The sequence below is a fragment of the Penicillium samsonianum genome (genome assembly GCF_028829775.1).
Source record: "Penicillium samsonianum strain IBT 33392 chromosome Unknown utg000001l_segment0_segment0, whole genome shotgun sequence".
NCBI classification, from domain to species: domain Eukaryota; kingdom Fungi; phylum Ascomycota; class Eurotiomycetes; order Eurotiales; family Aspergillaceae; genus Penicillium; species Penicillium samsonianum.
Genome location: NW_026643259.1, coordinates 4,476,991 through 4,492,709, shown reverse-complemented (window position 1 = coordinate 4,492,709; position 15,719 = coordinate 4,476,991). Strand labels below are relative to the sequence as shown.

General features: G+C 49.6%; 5 protein-coding genes across 5 annotated transcripts; 1 reads left to right on the top strand and 4 right to left on the bottom strand.

Moving 5' to 3' along the window:
* Positions 1-1,770: 1,770 nt before the first annotated feature.
* On the top strand, positions 1,771-5,599 carry N7471_001720 (uncharacterized protein). The gene is made up of 6 exons (XM_057274441.1): positions 1,771-1,937; positions 1,994-2,011; positions 2,082-2,103; positions 2,170-2,326; positions 2,394-2,493; positions 2,554-5,599. Exons 1-6 carry the CDS (start codon positions 1,854-1,856, stop codon positions 5,284-5,286), a joined length of 3,114 nt encoding a protein of 1,037 aa, XP_057142620.1. The 5' UTR covers positions 1,771-1,853; the 3' UTR covers positions 5,287-5,599.
* Positions 5,600-5,846: 247 nt separating this feature from the next.
* On the bottom strand, positions 5,847-7,135 carry N7471_001719 (F1F0 ATP synthase subunit 5). The gene is made up of 4 exons (XM_057274440.1): positions 6,875-7,135; positions 6,374-6,688; positions 6,198-6,287; positions 5,847-6,135 (listed from the first exon to the last, which is right to left on the bottom strand). Exons 1-4 carry the CDS (start codon positions 7,034-7,036, stop codon positions 6,022-6,024), a joined length of 681 nt encoding a protein of 226 aa, XP_057142619.1. The 5' UTR covers positions 7,037-7,135; the 3' UTR covers positions 5,847-6,021.
* A 1,046-nt stretch (positions 7,136-8,181) lies between these two features.
* N7471_001718 (Mob1/phocein family protein) lies at positions 8,182-9,200 on the bottom strand (the record flags this gene model as incomplete). Its single annotated transcript, XM_057274439.1, has 4 exons — positions 8,182-8,423; positions 8,481-8,614; positions 8,670-8,763; positions 8,822-9,200. The coding sequence occupies 4 exons, from the start codon at positions 9,198-9,200 to the stop codon at positions 8,182-8,184; spliced, it is 849 nt and encodes a 282-aa protein (XP_057142618.1).
* A 562-nt stretch (positions 9,201-9,762) lies between these two features.
* N7471_001717 (putative intracellular protein transport protein (Sat1)) lies at positions 9,763-12,386 on the bottom strand (the record flags this gene model as incomplete). Its single annotated transcript, XM_057274438.1, has 4 exons — positions 9,763-10,643; positions 10,697-11,257; positions 11,308-11,778; positions 11,843-12,386. The coding sequence occupies 4 exons, from the start codon at positions 12,384-12,386 to the stop codon at positions 9,763-9,765; spliced, it is 2,457 nt and encodes an 818-aa protein (XP_057142617.1).
* Positions 12,387-12,775: 389 nt separating this feature from the next.
* rrg9 (mitochondrial ribosome assembly protein RRG9) lies at positions 12,776-13,651 on the bottom strand (the record flags this gene model as incomplete). The annotated part of the gene is made up of 1 exon (XM_057274437.1): positions 12,776-13,651. One exon carries the CDS (start codon positions 13,649-13,651, stop codon positions 12,776-12,778), a length of 876 nt encoding a protein of 291 aa, XP_057142616.1.
* Positions 13,652-15,719: the final 2,068 nt, after the last annotated feature.

The window sequence follows — 15,719 nt, the reverse complement described above, 5'->3', positions numbered from 1 at the left end:
CGCCGCGTCTGATAGACGCAATATGTTCCAGTCGGCGTGGTTATTTTATTGGGATGATTCTTTTTTTCGGTTTTATCTTTTTTTTTCTGGCATCCTTTGAGAAACCCCCCTATTGTATGGATCTGGCCATGGAATCTATATTCCTAACGCCGTCCCTCGTTTGCACTGCTACGGCGATGCGATTGACCCGTGTTCTGTTTTTTGCCTTTGTGCCTGGAATTGAAATTCTTTCAATCAGACTTACAACCAGACCCGGGATATCTACATATTTATACCTGGGGATAATGTGTACCTGTTTCGTACGAAGTAACTGAATAGTTATAGTTCCGGGGATTTTCCTGCACCTTCAGGCCCGAGCCGAACGATAAGCAGGTGAGTTGTTAACTGGCTTACTATGGCGTCCAATCACAGGCCTGCAGTCAGAAATTGAACGCCCCTATCCACTTGATTCCGTCATTGTCCCTGTCTCCCTGGTCAAGGCGCAGAAATCAGAGGGCACGGGCTTCAAAAGCTGCGGAGCTGTAAGCTCCTGGAGAGCTGGGCATAATTTTGCGGCTTTCATATGATTCCTTATTATTCTCTCGGTTGATAATGGCAACTGGACGCTAGTCCTTTTCGGAGGATCTAGTAAAAGGTAGAGTGCTTGCCTAGGGTGTGTGATGAGAATATATAGTTTCCACATACGGTTAAGTTCTTCGCTACGATTACGTCTCTCGATCTTTGGGAAGCAATGTCTTTGGGATGGTAGGTACAGCTAGTGAACAGCAATAGTATAACTTCTTGGTTGTTATTTTCATCAGGCTTCGTTTCGATCAGAACCATTCTCTTAGATAAGCCGTAGTAGCCTGCTAGTTAGAGGTTAGACTACGTCTTTGGGCGAGAGCATCTGGGTAGCTTGCTGTGTCAGTTTCACCATCCAATATTTTGAGCGAGCTTGGATACGGTCTGGGTTGGAGATCGGCATCGAACAGAATAAGATGACATCTGGAGTGTGGAAGGTGGAGCTAGGGTACCTGTGGATCTGGGGAGATTGACCGTGGCAATTTTATCTGATCACAATGCCTCTTATTTACTTCTAAATCCCTCTGGATTTCCTTTTGGTTTTCCTTCTGAACTTCTAATACTACTTATTGTGGGCTATGTCAAGTAAATGTCGCCACCGCCTCACAGAGCTACAACATGAATGTTTCGGCTCCAGCTACTCCAAACGGCATGATAAGAACCCATTCCTTCCCGATACCAATTCTCAACGCTAGAATAATCGGGCAGAAGCCGATCTTTGGGCACCGGCCACTCCGGATCATCACAAATGAGACAAAATCTCTGAGCATGATGGCTCGAGCTAACATGAGATGATCAATGTGTGATCTTCTTTTTGTTCCCCGCTTTATATGGGGTGAGATACATAACTGGAACTCTTTACTTTTCACCTTCTTAAATAGCCTTGATACGTAAAGGATCACATAACGAATTTATATGCACAAGCAGAAAAAAAGCCGGTATATAGCTTATATAGCTCGTATCCTAAAGTCAATTGATATTTTCGAAGTTATTTCGGGCCAAAAAAACAAGGTCCATGACCTGTGCACCTTCCAGGCCCGAACCGAACACAATACTATCAGCCAATCATAGGCCTCTATTCTCAAATCCGACCCGAATATCCACCCGAACCTTTACCTGTGGACCCGTGGGACAGGTGATTCACGTCATTTCTCTCCAGGGCCCCAGGTTGGCACGGACTGCAGGGGACAAGATTCCCCTCCATTTGCGCCTTCTTTTCCCTCTCCTCCTCTCCATTTCCATATCTTCTTTTTTTTTGGTATTAACTTGGTTTCTTCTGCGCAATCATCATCATGGTCTTACTCGATGGGAAAGAAGTCATCACCGAGGAAGAGAAGCGCCTAAAGGAAGACCGCGAGAGAACCAAGTATTGGAAGGTAAGATCTCTCCAACTTTAGAGCTTTCAAGAAATTTCTGCTAACTGACCAAACAGCGCTGGGGACCATATGTGGTAAGTCAAGGCCTCGGACAGCTCTGAAACATACATATTAGCAGTGCTAAAAGCTCTTGGGTTGATATAGGCAGAGAGGCAGTGGGCCACAGGTGAGAGCTTGCAAATCATACCAAATCGAGAAATAGCAGCCTAATGCCCGCTTTCTCATTGTATAGTCAGAGAGGATTACAGCGAAGATGGTGACGCCTGGAGCTACTTCACCCACGATCACGCAAGATCGAGAACTTTCCGCTGGGGCGAAGATGGTATTGCAGGTGTATCTGATACGCACGGCATACAAAACATTGCCTTTGCGTTTTGGAATGGCGAAGAGTAAGTCGAGACTTTGTTTGAACGCTGTGTGTCTGGTCGCCCGCCATGGAATCTGACTGGAGCACAGCGACTTCTTGAAGGAACGTCTGTTCGGTTTATCGAACCCTCAGGGCAATCATGGTGAGAGTGTCAAGGAGGCACATTTCCATGTGGACAACACCCCAACGGTAAACTCATCTATAAATCCAATCCAGTTCACCTCTGACAACGCTGACCCCGGAGTATAGCATTCCTACATGAAATTCCTCTACAAATACCCCCAGAGAAAGTTCCCATACCAAGACCTCATCGATGAGAATGCAAAGCGCTCACGTTTGGAGAAAGAGTATCAGATCCTTGATACTGGCATCTTCGAAGATAACCGCTATTGGGATATCTTTATCGAGACTGCTAAGGAGGCCGACGATGAGGAAGAATTGCTCTTCCGTGTCATTGCGTACAATCGTGGCCCGGAGCCTGCTCATCTACACATTGTCCCTCATGTCTGGTTCCGAAACACATGGTCCTGGGGCGACGAGAAGAAAACAGAAAGACCATCTATCAAAAAAGAGGGACCGATGGTGGCCAAATCGGAGCACAGCACAATCGGCGAGCGATATGTCTCCTTTGCGCCATCGCCTCCAGTTGGATCTAGTGATGAAGATATCCTGCCTCAGATGATGTTCACTGAGAACGAGAGTAACAACAAGTTGCTATGGGGTACCGAGAACGACACATCCTATGTCAAAGACGCATTCCACCGCCATATTGTCGAAGAAGAGAAGGGCGCTATCAACCCAGACAACGAAGGTACCAAGTTCGCTGCGTGGTACGCCTTCAACAACGGCGAGGGAGTCCCTCCCGGCGAATGCGCCGTTGTCCGTTTTAGAGTGTCCCGTAAGAAGGAAGAATTCGTCGACGAAGAAGTTCTGGACGATGTGATTGAACAGCGCCGCGCCGAGGCGGATGACTTCTACTACCACCTCAACCCTCTCCCCATGAGCGACGATCTCCGCAATATCCAGCGTCAAGCCTTCTCCGGAATGATGTGGTGCAAGCAGTACTACAATTTCATCTGGGATCAATGGAGCAATGGTGACCCGGCTGAAATACCTCCTCCGCCGGGCCGAAAGGGAATTCGTAATGAGCAGTGGCGTCATCTGTACATCGACGACATCTTGTCGATGCCGGATTCTTGGGAGTACCCATTCTTCGCTGCGTGGGACACTGCATTCCACTGTATCCCCCTGGCTATGATGGATCCCGATTTTGCAAAGAAGCAACTCGACCTCCTCACCCGTGAGTGGTACATGCACCCGAACGGTCAGCTGCCTGCGTACGAGTGGAACTTCGGCGATGTGAACCCTCCCGTGCATGCATGGGCTGTGTTCCGCACGTTCAAGATCGAGCGGAAGATGTACGGACGACAGGATTTGGACTTCCTGGAACGTGTGTTCCAAAAGCTGCTACTTAACTTCACCTGGTGGGTGAACCGCAAGGACTCCGGTGGCAAGAATGTGTTTGAGGGCGGCTTTTTGGGACTTGATAACATCGGTCTGTTTAATCGCTCGGAGCCATTGCCCACTGGCGGTGTGCTTGAGCAGGCTGACAGCACTGGTTGGATGGCCTTCTACTCTCTGACCATGCTCAACATTGCGCTGGAGTTGGCCAAGCACCGTCGCATATACGAAGACATTGCATCCAAGTTCTTCGAGCACTTCATACTCATCAGTGATGCAATGACCTTCCGTTCGGGCGATGACACTGTCCAGTCACTCTGGAACGAAGAAGACAGCTTCTACTACGATGCCATCTCCTACGGCGGACCATGGACCCAGCAGCTCCCCATCAGGTCCCTCGTCGGTTTGATCCCGCTGTATGCAGTTCTCACCTTGGAGCCTGAGCTCATCAACAAATTCCCATCGTTCAAGCGGCGAGTGGACTGGTTCATCGAGAACAAGCCAGACATAGCCGAGCGCAACATCGCCAGCATGAAGCGCCGCGGTAAAGACGACCGACTCCTACTAGCGCTTGTCAGCAAAGACCGTCTCATCAAGATTCTCGAGCGCATGCTCGACGAAACAGAGTTCCTATCCAAGCACGGTATCCGCTCTATGTCCAAGTTCCACGAAGACAACCCGTACTCCATGGACGTCAACGGCCAGACCTTCAAAGTCGGCTACGTTCCCGGTGACTCTGACTCCTCCCTCTTCGGCGGCAACAGCAACTGGCGCGGCCCCATCTGGCTCTGTGTCAACTTCCTCCTCGTCGAGTCCCTCCTCCGCTTCCACATGTTCTATGGAGACTCCCTACAAGTCGAGTGTCCCAAGGGCTCAGGGGACTATATGCACCTCGGACACGTAGCGGAAGAACTGCAGCACCGGATGCAACACCTCTTCGCCCGCAACGACGAAGGCCGCCGCGCGGTAAACGGTGGCTCAGACCTTCTCGATTTCGACGAGCACTGGAAAGACAATCTCTGGTTCCACGAATTCTTCGATGGTGACAGCGGGCGTGGGCTGGGGACATCGCACCAGTGCGGATGGACAGGCCTAATCGCAAAGATCATCCACGACACCGGTATCAACTGTCGTCTACCGCAGACGCCGCGGTCGCCCTTCGCCGCCGCATCGCACTATTTCGACGACATCTTCTCGCGTTCTGGACGACCGCGCGGCTCGGGCCGTCCGTCTATCCGCCGCTCGTCGACTACACGCTCCATCGGTAACCGCAGTGACTTCTACTCTGGTGATGCTACTCCCGCTGCATCGACGGTTGTGGATGATGACGATGAGAGTCGTGGTCCTAGTCGTGCGGGCAGTCGTAGGGGTAGCACTGCAAACCCAGATAACCAGGATCATGTTGACCACTATGTGGAGAGTCAGCTGCAGCGGGTGCGCAGCGAGGCTTCGATTGCTGCGTATGAGGATGAGTTTGAGACCAAGGCTGACAAGGAGAATGAGCAGAATGGACAGTCGTAATTCGGCTTTGGATAGTTGTCCATCTCTTGCATCTTGCATTCCGTTCGTCTTCCATTTGATGATGTGCCTTCTACCTAGACTCTTTTTTATACTTTTTCTTCTTCCCTGGTCATTTTCCTATTTGGTTGCTTCTGGGCACGATAATAACGATCTTCTTGTTATTGGTTACGATCCTGTTTCTTCCCTATTTCCTTTTTTAAACGTGTTGCATGTCCTGCTATCTATCATTTCCAACCTATTCATATTTTCGGAGTAGTCTTGATCTCTAGTGTATTTGATAGCAAAGTAAACGTCAATGATATCACTAGTCTCTCAAACAGAAGGAAGCCGCTCATCGTGTGCCTAGGCGTATCACAAACCACTCTCTCACACCCCTAGAAGGGTCAGATATATAAATTGAAAAGTCATCGCGCGGATTGACCGGCGATCAGAATGGCACGTCAGGTCTACGCGATACGGAAGGCAGGCAGACACCAAGGCAAGCAAGCGCGTTGAGGGATACGAGATTCACTGTAGACCAAGGTGTCCACCGTACCTTGTAGGGCTTAGGCAAGTAACGATCTTAAGACATCAATTATGGATGAATTTGTGCAATTGACAAGTAATGAGAACAAAACAAAATGAAGGTGGAAAAGGGAATCTTAGAAACCCCTTTCCCCCTACGAACGCTACCGTTCATCTGGGACGATATGCTATAATCTAACCATCCCCTCAAACGCTAAGGCTAATTTACATTTACAAAGCATCAGAAAGAGCCTTGTTCATCTTGGCGATCTTGGAAGAAACGCTAAGGTCAACGGTGCGGTCGCCAATCTCAACGACGAGTCCACCAACGAGGTCGGGGTTGACCTAATAGACAGAATTAGCAAACAGCCACAAAACAAAACAAAATTCCATCGATTATAACGCACCTTGGCAACAACCTTGAGCTTCTTGCCCTGGCTGAGCTGAGACTTGGAAACAGCCTTCTCAAGACGGGAGAGGGTCTTGGCATCGAGCTCCTGCGGATGAAGTTTTAGCTTATATCCTTATTGTTTTTTTTTTATCTTTTTTTGCGAGGCCGAAACACAGCTCATGGAGTGCGTACCTGAGCACTGGTGATGTTGAGATCGATCTCGCCGCGGTGAGCGCCCATCAGGGTAGCGAACTTGTCGCAGACACCCTCGAGGGAACCGAGACGGTTGTTCTCGGCGAGAGTCTCGAGGAAGTTCTGGAGGATACCGGCCTTATCGGCACCGGCCACCTTAGCGAGCTCCTCGACGATAGCCTTCTTGTCGGCGACGGTGAGCATAGGAGCGCGGAGGATGGAGACGAGCTTCTTGTCAGTCTTGAGGGTCTCGCCGAGGCTGGCGATAGCACGGGCAGTCTGGTCGAGAGCAGCGGACTTGGTGGAAGCGGTGTACTATTCACGAGCATGGTTAGAGTGGGGATTCATTCCAGTATGGGTTGTAGTGTTTTGTGATGAGGATTTGAAGATTGCTTTTGAAGAGTGGAACACGACTGTGGGAGGGGTCGGGGAAAGACGGGTGTTGTCGCGAAAAGGCAAAGCACACGGTCGCGACAAGACCGGAGCAATGGAGGTGCATACCAGAGCAGAGGCGTATGTGCCATCAACACCGAACAGGGCGACGGGGGCGCGGGTATCCTGGGCCGGGGTGGCATAGGACCTGATGCCGTTAACGGCGGCGGTGCGAGGAACGGAGAACTGGGTGGCACGCAGGCCAGCGCGGGCGAAGCGAGCGGACATCATTGTGCAATTGGCTGGAGGAGTGGCCTCGAGGAGGGAGGAGAGACACAGAGGGTTGGATGGGGAGGTGATATCGACGTTCGGAGTGCTTGCTTCGTCAAGGATGCAAGGTTGAGACCTCCGGGCCGAATGTTCCCGTGGTCACGTGCACACACACAATAGCCAGGTCACGTGCATATATAATTACTTGGCGGCTTCGACGTATCTTCGACATCTTTTCGGCCATTTAGAGATAATAATTTGCGGGATTTCTACGCTACTGGTGGTGTGTTGTCAATTGTATCACATTCACAGGTTATATATCATATGGGCCAGTTATGCAAATTGACCACGAAGAACAACCATGATAGGCTTGACTGGCCGGGATATAAAATGGCCCATTACCAAACAATCATGTTTCTATGACTTTGAAGATCCGCTCGAGTGTCGGGATCAACCTAGACGGAAACCTGAGATTAAGGTCCAATCTAGTGACGGCTTAGGGCAAACATATGCTGATATTGGTGCCTCTAGTGGCTTAGCCGTGGACTATGCCCACGCAATTCAATCGAGAAAAGAATATGAGTATCGGAGTGTCTTTTCGTTGTTTGCTTCCTTCGAGACTAAAACACGAGATCCAATCACCGTCAAGTAGAAACCCGCCGAGTCACCGTCGGTTAAGAAGGTAAGGAGGAGCAGGAAATGCATCTGCGGTTGTTTATATTCCATAAGAGGTCATGTCAGAGTCTGATAGACATTAGTCAATGACTACTTTCATCCACATAGTCGAGGAAAGATGTACCGCTAGCATATCATTGGCGGTTGGTTTAACATTTTAAATCATCTATTGTGCTAATTGCAGGAGTATAAGAAGTATAAAATCTAGTCCAGACAACTCCCTATATCGGCTATTACAGCCTACACAATAAGCATTGCAACATCCTCTTTACAAAAAAACATCAGAAATAAAGAGATATCCATGAATTCATCGTTTCGGTCTTCGCGTTAGGTCAAGTCCCAAACGCCAAAAAGTCCAAGCTAAAATACTGCAATGCATGAACCGCACCCGGAACGCCGCTGAGATATCCTTTTCCGTAGACCAGTCAGTATCCCTGACTGCGGAGATCAGATGCAAAACACAATTACTACCCGGTTTCCCGATTCAATCCTTAGTCGCTGCGTAACATACTATCCACCAAGTCACCCAGCGGTCCCCAGAAATCCTTCCCACTGGCCAGCTTGTGTTCATCAATAAACAAGACATAGTGCTTGAAGCTGGTGTTGAGGTGAGGCTCGAGGCCAAGGTGCACTACCACTGGGTAATGGTGGCAGTAGATGTGGGCGTATACACGGTATAGACGCTTGAAGATCTGGCGGAGAAGACTGGGGAAGGTCTTGGGGAATGGGACACCTGGAAATATGGGTGAGCAATAGACATACTATCTAACAAATGACTCCTGAGACATACCGATCCGGCTAGGGAACATTTGTTCGTTGTCGACGTTGCTCTGAACCCAGGCCATCAAGTGTTCAATGTATTCCGGGGCAGACATCTTGGTTGGCCGCTTGAAATTCTCCGAGTCTTGCCAGAGGTACTCAAACCTATCCAAACTTGTAAGTCGGGGGTCATCAACCGCCTGCCAAGGAAGCACCATACTCATCTGTAGCCTTCATCTCAGGACATGTCTGCGGTGAGCAGAACTCAGTTATTGAGCCGTAGAGAAGGTTGATCTGGTTGTAGAAGTCGACAACTAGATCACCAAAACATTAGCAGGTATGCCTAGTACAACTCCGCAAGATGCGCCTTACTATTGACGGCGAGCCATTCATTCTGATCTTCGCCTTCGGGTAGCTTCACGGCCTTGCGCAAGCTACCACTTCCAAGTGTGGCTTCGGCGAACTGTCGTAGTTGATAACTGCTCGTGCCTTTGGCAGCCGAGCGGGGCTTGAAGGGGGCGCGTGTGCGTGCATTGCTGGGAGGTGTTAGTCCAAGGCAGCCCTGTTTGAGTGCGCGCACTGCCGGCGACAGGTAAGATGGAGGCTCCGAGAGGGGGATATGGGAAGTGCGGGTAGTTTGATACAGGGCGGAAGGGCTGATAACGGAAGGGAGATGGGATTGCGGGGAGCGAGAGACAGGCTCCCCAGGGGAAGGGAAATGAACAACGGGAGGGGTAGTGGGGACAGACATGGTGGTGATGAACGAAGCCATATTCTCTCAGGCTCGATTAAAAAGTTCCCTTTCGACAGGGGTGTATTTCGGCGGGGTTTGCGCTGATCGTGATGAGCCTACATTCCAATATTAGACACCAGTTATTGTCCAAGATTTAAGGAATGCCATCAGATGTGCAGATGTGCAGACGCGCAGATAGTACCAATGAGACATACCTAGCAATGATTCTGGATGATGCGTTTGGGAGAAACGCGCAAGGAGAGAGATGTCATCGGGTTTCAGCTCCACCAAAGTTGATAAAGTGAGATCCGATCCGTTGACTGGCCGCGTTGCCCCAGTTACCACGTCTACGTCACAACTATAAGATATATTTTACATACAATAGTAGTACTATGTAGCTATTTTTCAAATTCAAATTTAATATCAATTATACATGGGAATTCAGAGCCTGGTGGGGTCTATATTTGCGGGAGTTTCTCCCTCGATGGCACAAGGGGAATATTTAATCAAACGAAATAAAATCAAGCATAACCTGCGCGGCAGGCAAGCACGTGTGTACATCTAGTATACATCTAGAGTTCTAGATTGGGTAGCCTTCATTCTCCTCAGGCAGTCGTTCTCGAACAGTCTCTCCATAAACCGTCAACGGGATAGCAATTTCGAATGATTCACAGTTCAAATGCTCCATAGCAGACAGCACTGTGCCGCGATCATCCGATGACAAGGCCTCGAGTAAGCGAGTGCCCGAGGGTTGGGCCCCTTGCTCGCCTCGAACACTGGATGTCACAAACTCGAATCGCAGTTCCCAATCGAGAGTCACACCGCTCGTCAAGATTGAAGGCGTGGCTGAGATAGGGATAGCAGGGCTAAAAGCCACTCGGGTAGCATGGAGAGTGTTCTCGAACAGAGAAGCATGGATGCGCCGCGTGGTTCGGTGAATGCTGGCATTTGACCGGATAGCCAAAGTAGGGGTGACCTTTTCGGACGTCTCTAGCGAGGCACGAACAGCGTAACATGGAATTGTGGCATCTCCAAAATCCATAGTGGCAATAATGGTCTCTCCAAGTCGATGAACTGGTCGGTTCAAGACGACCACTGCGATACGTTTACCTTCGCGAGCAATCTCAAAGCGATTGGGGCTGCTGCGAGAGTTCACGGCCTGGTTGCTGCGAAGGATAGCAAAGTCGATGACATCCTTAGAAGTAAGCATCTGGGGTAACCCTTCGACGCTAGGTCGTCTCGAGGGCGTAGCACCAGGTGGAAACAGCGTGTTGGAACGCGCACGTTGCTCCAAAATTTCATCCACAAAACCAAGGAAATCGGCTGCAGAATGGTGAGATTTGCTGATACTTTGGGTTTTCGTTGTCGCAGGCATCACTGGCCCGACCTTTTGCACCTTCGCTTCATCCCGTAGAAGTACATAAGGTGACATCAAGTCATGCCCAAGAATATCTCCCTTTTCTATGAAAATGTGAGAACTTGGGATGGAAAGCAAAGTGAATAACATAACTTACCATTCACGCCGCTGAAAACGCGGAAGGGTATATTGATGCGGTTGACCTTTTGGGGCTCGTTAGGCCCGCTAGGCCGCTGAGTTCCAATGACCAAATTATATGATATCTTGATTGCCTTCCCTTTATGACTCGCCGGGAGTCCTTTGGGAAGAGAGAACGAGAATGAATATGACTGTTCCTCCCCTGGTGCGAGTCGGAGGTCAACAAAAAGCAGCGACTGCGAGGTGGACAATAGCGGAATTGATCTCGACGATGTAACACCACGCATTTCTCGTAGCCCGTCTAATTCGTTATTTGAGAGAAGACCATTGATAGACTCCTCAATAGTGTTCCATTTGAGTGCGCCCCAGAACCCACCAGTTTTACGTGGTCGCTCAACTGTTGGCGTTGGACGGCCAGGAAGTCCGCCTGAACCCGGTTGGCCACCAACAACTCCCTTTCGCTTGACTTCGTCGAAGGCTGACTGGTTGACTAATGATCCATCGACTGTGAATGATGCGTTAACCTGCGCATAGCCCATCAGCAGCGCCTGGCTGTTGGAGGCTTTGGCGGGAGATGCAACTACGCTCGAATGATGCCGCGCATGCCGCATGGGAGGGGAGCTCGCGCACCCTGCACCGAATAATTTGTGTATTCGGACCCGAGGGTCTCGGTGGAATGGTCGCTAGCAGAGTAGAACTCCCCGCTGCTCCGGCTGCTCCCATTCACGCTTGTGGCGGATATAATTCGAGTTAGTTGCTGATGTGCCGGTCCAGTCAGACCCTGCGCGTCTCTGGCAGTGGGCCTTCCTCCGGTTGATGATGTACCGTTCGTTGTCGCCGACTTTGGTGATGGAGTGCGCACGGTGCGATTGTTAGTTGAATCGGTCGAAGGCATCGCTGGAAACTTAAAATCGAGGGGAGGCGGTTGGGGCCGTCGTGAGGGTGCACGCAATGGCTCTACTGCGCCTATTGGACTAGTCGCTAGAGAGCCAGGGCGGCTGGCCCGCCCCAAGTGGGAGGTATCAACTTTCAGGCTGCCGTTGGGATGCTCGTTAGGAGCCTCTGTCAATGGAAATGGAAAGGCATGAGAGGGGGATCTCGCTGATAAGAGACAGTCATTAGCTGAAGAGCCGCTAAGTACATTTTTGCACTTTCCATCATCTACCTTTTTTGTAAGAATCCTCGTAGCTATTGTTCCTTCGTGGCAGAACCTGGAGACTCGCCGAGCGCCCATGACCCCTGGCTGGCTGATGTCGATTGTAATGGTGGGTGGAAGGCGACGGATCGGTTTGGCCTTCACTATCAATGGATAGGATGGAGACGGAGCGTTTATGGTTGTGACCTGGCTGCCATGCTCGCGGTGTAGAGGGGCCGTTGTTCGGAGGAAAGCTATGGGAGCCGACCAACGGAGAGCTCAGGGACGAGGCTGTCCGGTGATAAGGTTTCCGTTGGGAGCTGATGGAATATGATCGGCGACCAGAAAAGAGAGCTTGGGGTGATTTAAATCCGAAGAAAGATTCGGAGTTCGAGTTGGGTGTGTGATTCGCGACTCGAGAGACCTTCCGTGAATGTTGACCTCCTTCACCCGCATTATTGGCATCAGCGCCAGTATCGGCCACGTTCTTGAATGTTATAGTACATTCCACATCCTCTCCTGCAAATATAGTCTGGTCCTTCCATTTCACGAAGACTTGGATATTGGACGGCATGGCGGTTGTGCCGCATGTGGGCTGCAGTTCGAGAGGGGCCAAGGGCTGGGGGGAATTGCCGGCACGATGAGCTGTAGTTAGGTTGAAGCTTGGTGAAATGTGCCGCCACTAGCATTCTGTCAACCAGAATGAACCATGCTGGTTGTGGAGTTGAAGATGTGTTGTGTTGCCGAGGGAGTTGCGTGGCGATGATATCCTTCCTTGCTCCTAGCTCCACCCCGAACTACGGGCTAAATGACATATGATACCCACCCTTTTCTGCAACCAACTACTATAGTAAATATGTTGTTTATTCACAATATTAAAGCAGGAAAAAGTCACAGGTAATATTACTTATTGTACAGGCGCAAATTAAACCATATATAACATAGTGTAATGTACATAGACAACTATCTTCGTTCGCGATTCTTGTCATCATACAGCACATGGAAGTCTGAAAGGGTTCGCGTGCGGTTTGTCGAAGGGCGAAGACCAAGCTCAGCCATACGACTCCAGATTCTATCATGCCGGTTCTCCCATCGCTTGCGCCGACTCTCCATCTCGTCCTCCGATGGGCGCCATTTGCTCTTCAAAATTCGGCGAATAGCCTCCGGGGACATCTCAAACTCCTCTGCGAGGACAGCGGTCGTGAATTGTTCGGGAGCCTTCGCATGAAGATGACGGATTCCATCGAGGGCATCAGGTGAAAGCTTCTTGGGTGGGTTCCAACCACCGGTGAACTTCTCCTTCAAAGCCGCTTTTTGCACTTGCCAGGTCTCAGGCTTTCTCTTTCCCCTGTTCTCTGGGAACTGTTTCGATCTTTCGGCTCTGTCTTGCCAATCCTTGCGAGGTTCCTTTTTCGCCTCCCTGCGAGTCTCGTTGCGGAAAGCTCTGCGCTCTCTGTCGGTTCTTCCAGTGCTATCTGGGTCCCTTTGCTGGTCTTTGGGGTGACGTCTATGTGTATTCCATCCACCTTTCTTGCCGAATGAGTCGTAATCTTTCTTTTTCGGTGTGTTGTGTTGAGAAGGCACGGTGTCATCGGCGACGGCCGCGGTTTCAGGGGCTGCGGGCGCTGCTTGATCATTCTGGGAATCACGCAAGCGCGGCATTGAGTTGAATGATCGTTGAAGTTGGATATTCGAAGAGAAAAGAGGACCCGAGGCAAGAGATCGGTGATAGACGGTTATTGAAGAAGTGCCCAAGTTACTATTGAACTGAGAGCGGAAAATATTGCGAAGAACGGCAGGAAGAGCCAGCCTCGATGAGGCAGCACATTTGGTGGCCATCTTAGGAATCGCCTGAAGATGGAAAAATAGGGAATAACGACCTGAGCAAACTTGACAATAGATAAATGTGAGATCTGGCAGTTCACCTGAGTGAAGGGAAAATATCCGGTGGCGATAAGATAGCCAAATCCAAATATTGGTGGCCTGAGAAATATGGCGTCACAGTATGAACTGAAGTCTAGCCAAGTACAAGACAGCCTAGAACTAATATGACCCAAGTTGATCATCAAAATATGACAGATGTACCGAGAACATGAATCAAAGAAATATTTGACTCACAGTTTTCATTCGATAACTTTATTCACAGAAGATGTATCGTCGGCAGATACGAAGCAATAGTTATATATCGAGCTAAGGCAGCCAGCGATCTTCCAATATCCGTACTCTAGTTAATTGGTTTCATGTTACTCGCTGAAACAGTATCCCTCCATTCTATACTGCTTGCATCCATCTCAAAGAGTTCCAATGTAATGAAACTAAATAGATATGCAAGGCACAGATGAAGTTCAACACTGGCTAAGCCAAAAAAGCCATATTTGTGACCGCTGAGAAACAAGGCTTGGGAATATGTACCTAGCTCCAATTCAATTATAACGACCTTTGCTGAAGGAGATCTCCCATTCTTTGAGTTGCTTGCCCTCTTCCCCTAGCCATCGCTCGGGCCGGTAGATCTCGAGCTCGCCAAAGATCTCCGGGTTGAAATTCATCAAGATTTGGCTGGTAGAGACAACGGTCTAGAAATTGATTGCGTTAGAAACAGCTAGAGCATTTAAAAAAATACATATGAAAAGAATATCCGAGAAGACATATAAAAGGACTTTCAAAAAGACTACCAAAAAAGACGTCAAGGCCGCATAAGCGGCCTACTATTCTTGTATACATATGTACTTTGCTAACTAACTACCTAGGTAGCAGAATGCTTGTCTATTACGATTTCCATTATTAATATTATTCGAGCCGAGAAAGGTAGTGACGCCAGTTTTCGGTACATATGTGATAAGTGGCTGCATGGACGTCCCTGTTGGGGCTTCAACCCGCATCAACCGCGAGTGCCGGAGTTGGAAATTGACGATTATGTATATTTTTGCGGCAGTGAGGTGCGACCAACTCTGGAGCAGCCAGGGTTGTTGTGCAGCAGAATTTTTAGAGCCCTGTATTTCATAATGTCGTTTGTAGAATAAACACAAGATGCTAGCTAGGACTTTAGCGTGGATGACAGTTGCATGAGACTTGTAATTGATCTATATTATTGGTGGAAATGGGCATGTATGGCTGCCAAGAAGCTCAATACCGGAGTTGGCGATACATCGCAATGGACTGGTCGAATTGTGCTGCGAGATTAGGGCATCGGGGGGCACGAGATCGTATTCGGGGCACGTGAGACTGAATCGAGGTGTGGTGTGCAGACAAAAGTCTCAGACTAAAAGTAAATCCACAGACCTGTGGGCCTCCCGTGGAACCTCCCGTGGGCCTCCCTTGGTTCTGTTCTGGTTTGGTCTGTGATATAACCACATCCAACAACGTACAACGTACTCCCATCAGAGCTCACCTTGAGCCGAAGGCCCCGGTTAGTGCGGCGACCTGTGCGTACACGACCCACCGTTCATCTCGCGCTTTTTCGCAGATCGAAGGGCATCCCGAGATCTCAAATCTCTCGAGAAGTAAGAATCCGGCAATTCCTGAAATCGAGAGGCCAATCAGAAGTCAAGGAGCAGCCCATATAACCCCATGGAGCCAGGGGCATCCAAAAGGTTCAAATTCCTCCGATCGACTGGAATGATCTGCTTTAGCGCGGAATGAGCCTCGTGTTTGTTTCCTTTTCTCTTCCTATACGCTCTTTTGGTGAGTTCTAGACTTGTGTGTGTGCATGGAGACCGGACTTGGCTGATCAGAGCTTCAATTCAGCTTGCCCCCACTAATTCTACCATCCTTCCACACTTTCTCCTGACCACTCTCCGACATAAAATTTCCAACGCCTATTACAGCCTGACTGGCATCTGCTGCGAATCTATCTGATGAACCTGGTTTGAAATGCAAATATCCCGCGCTCTCAGCGGACCTTGAATCA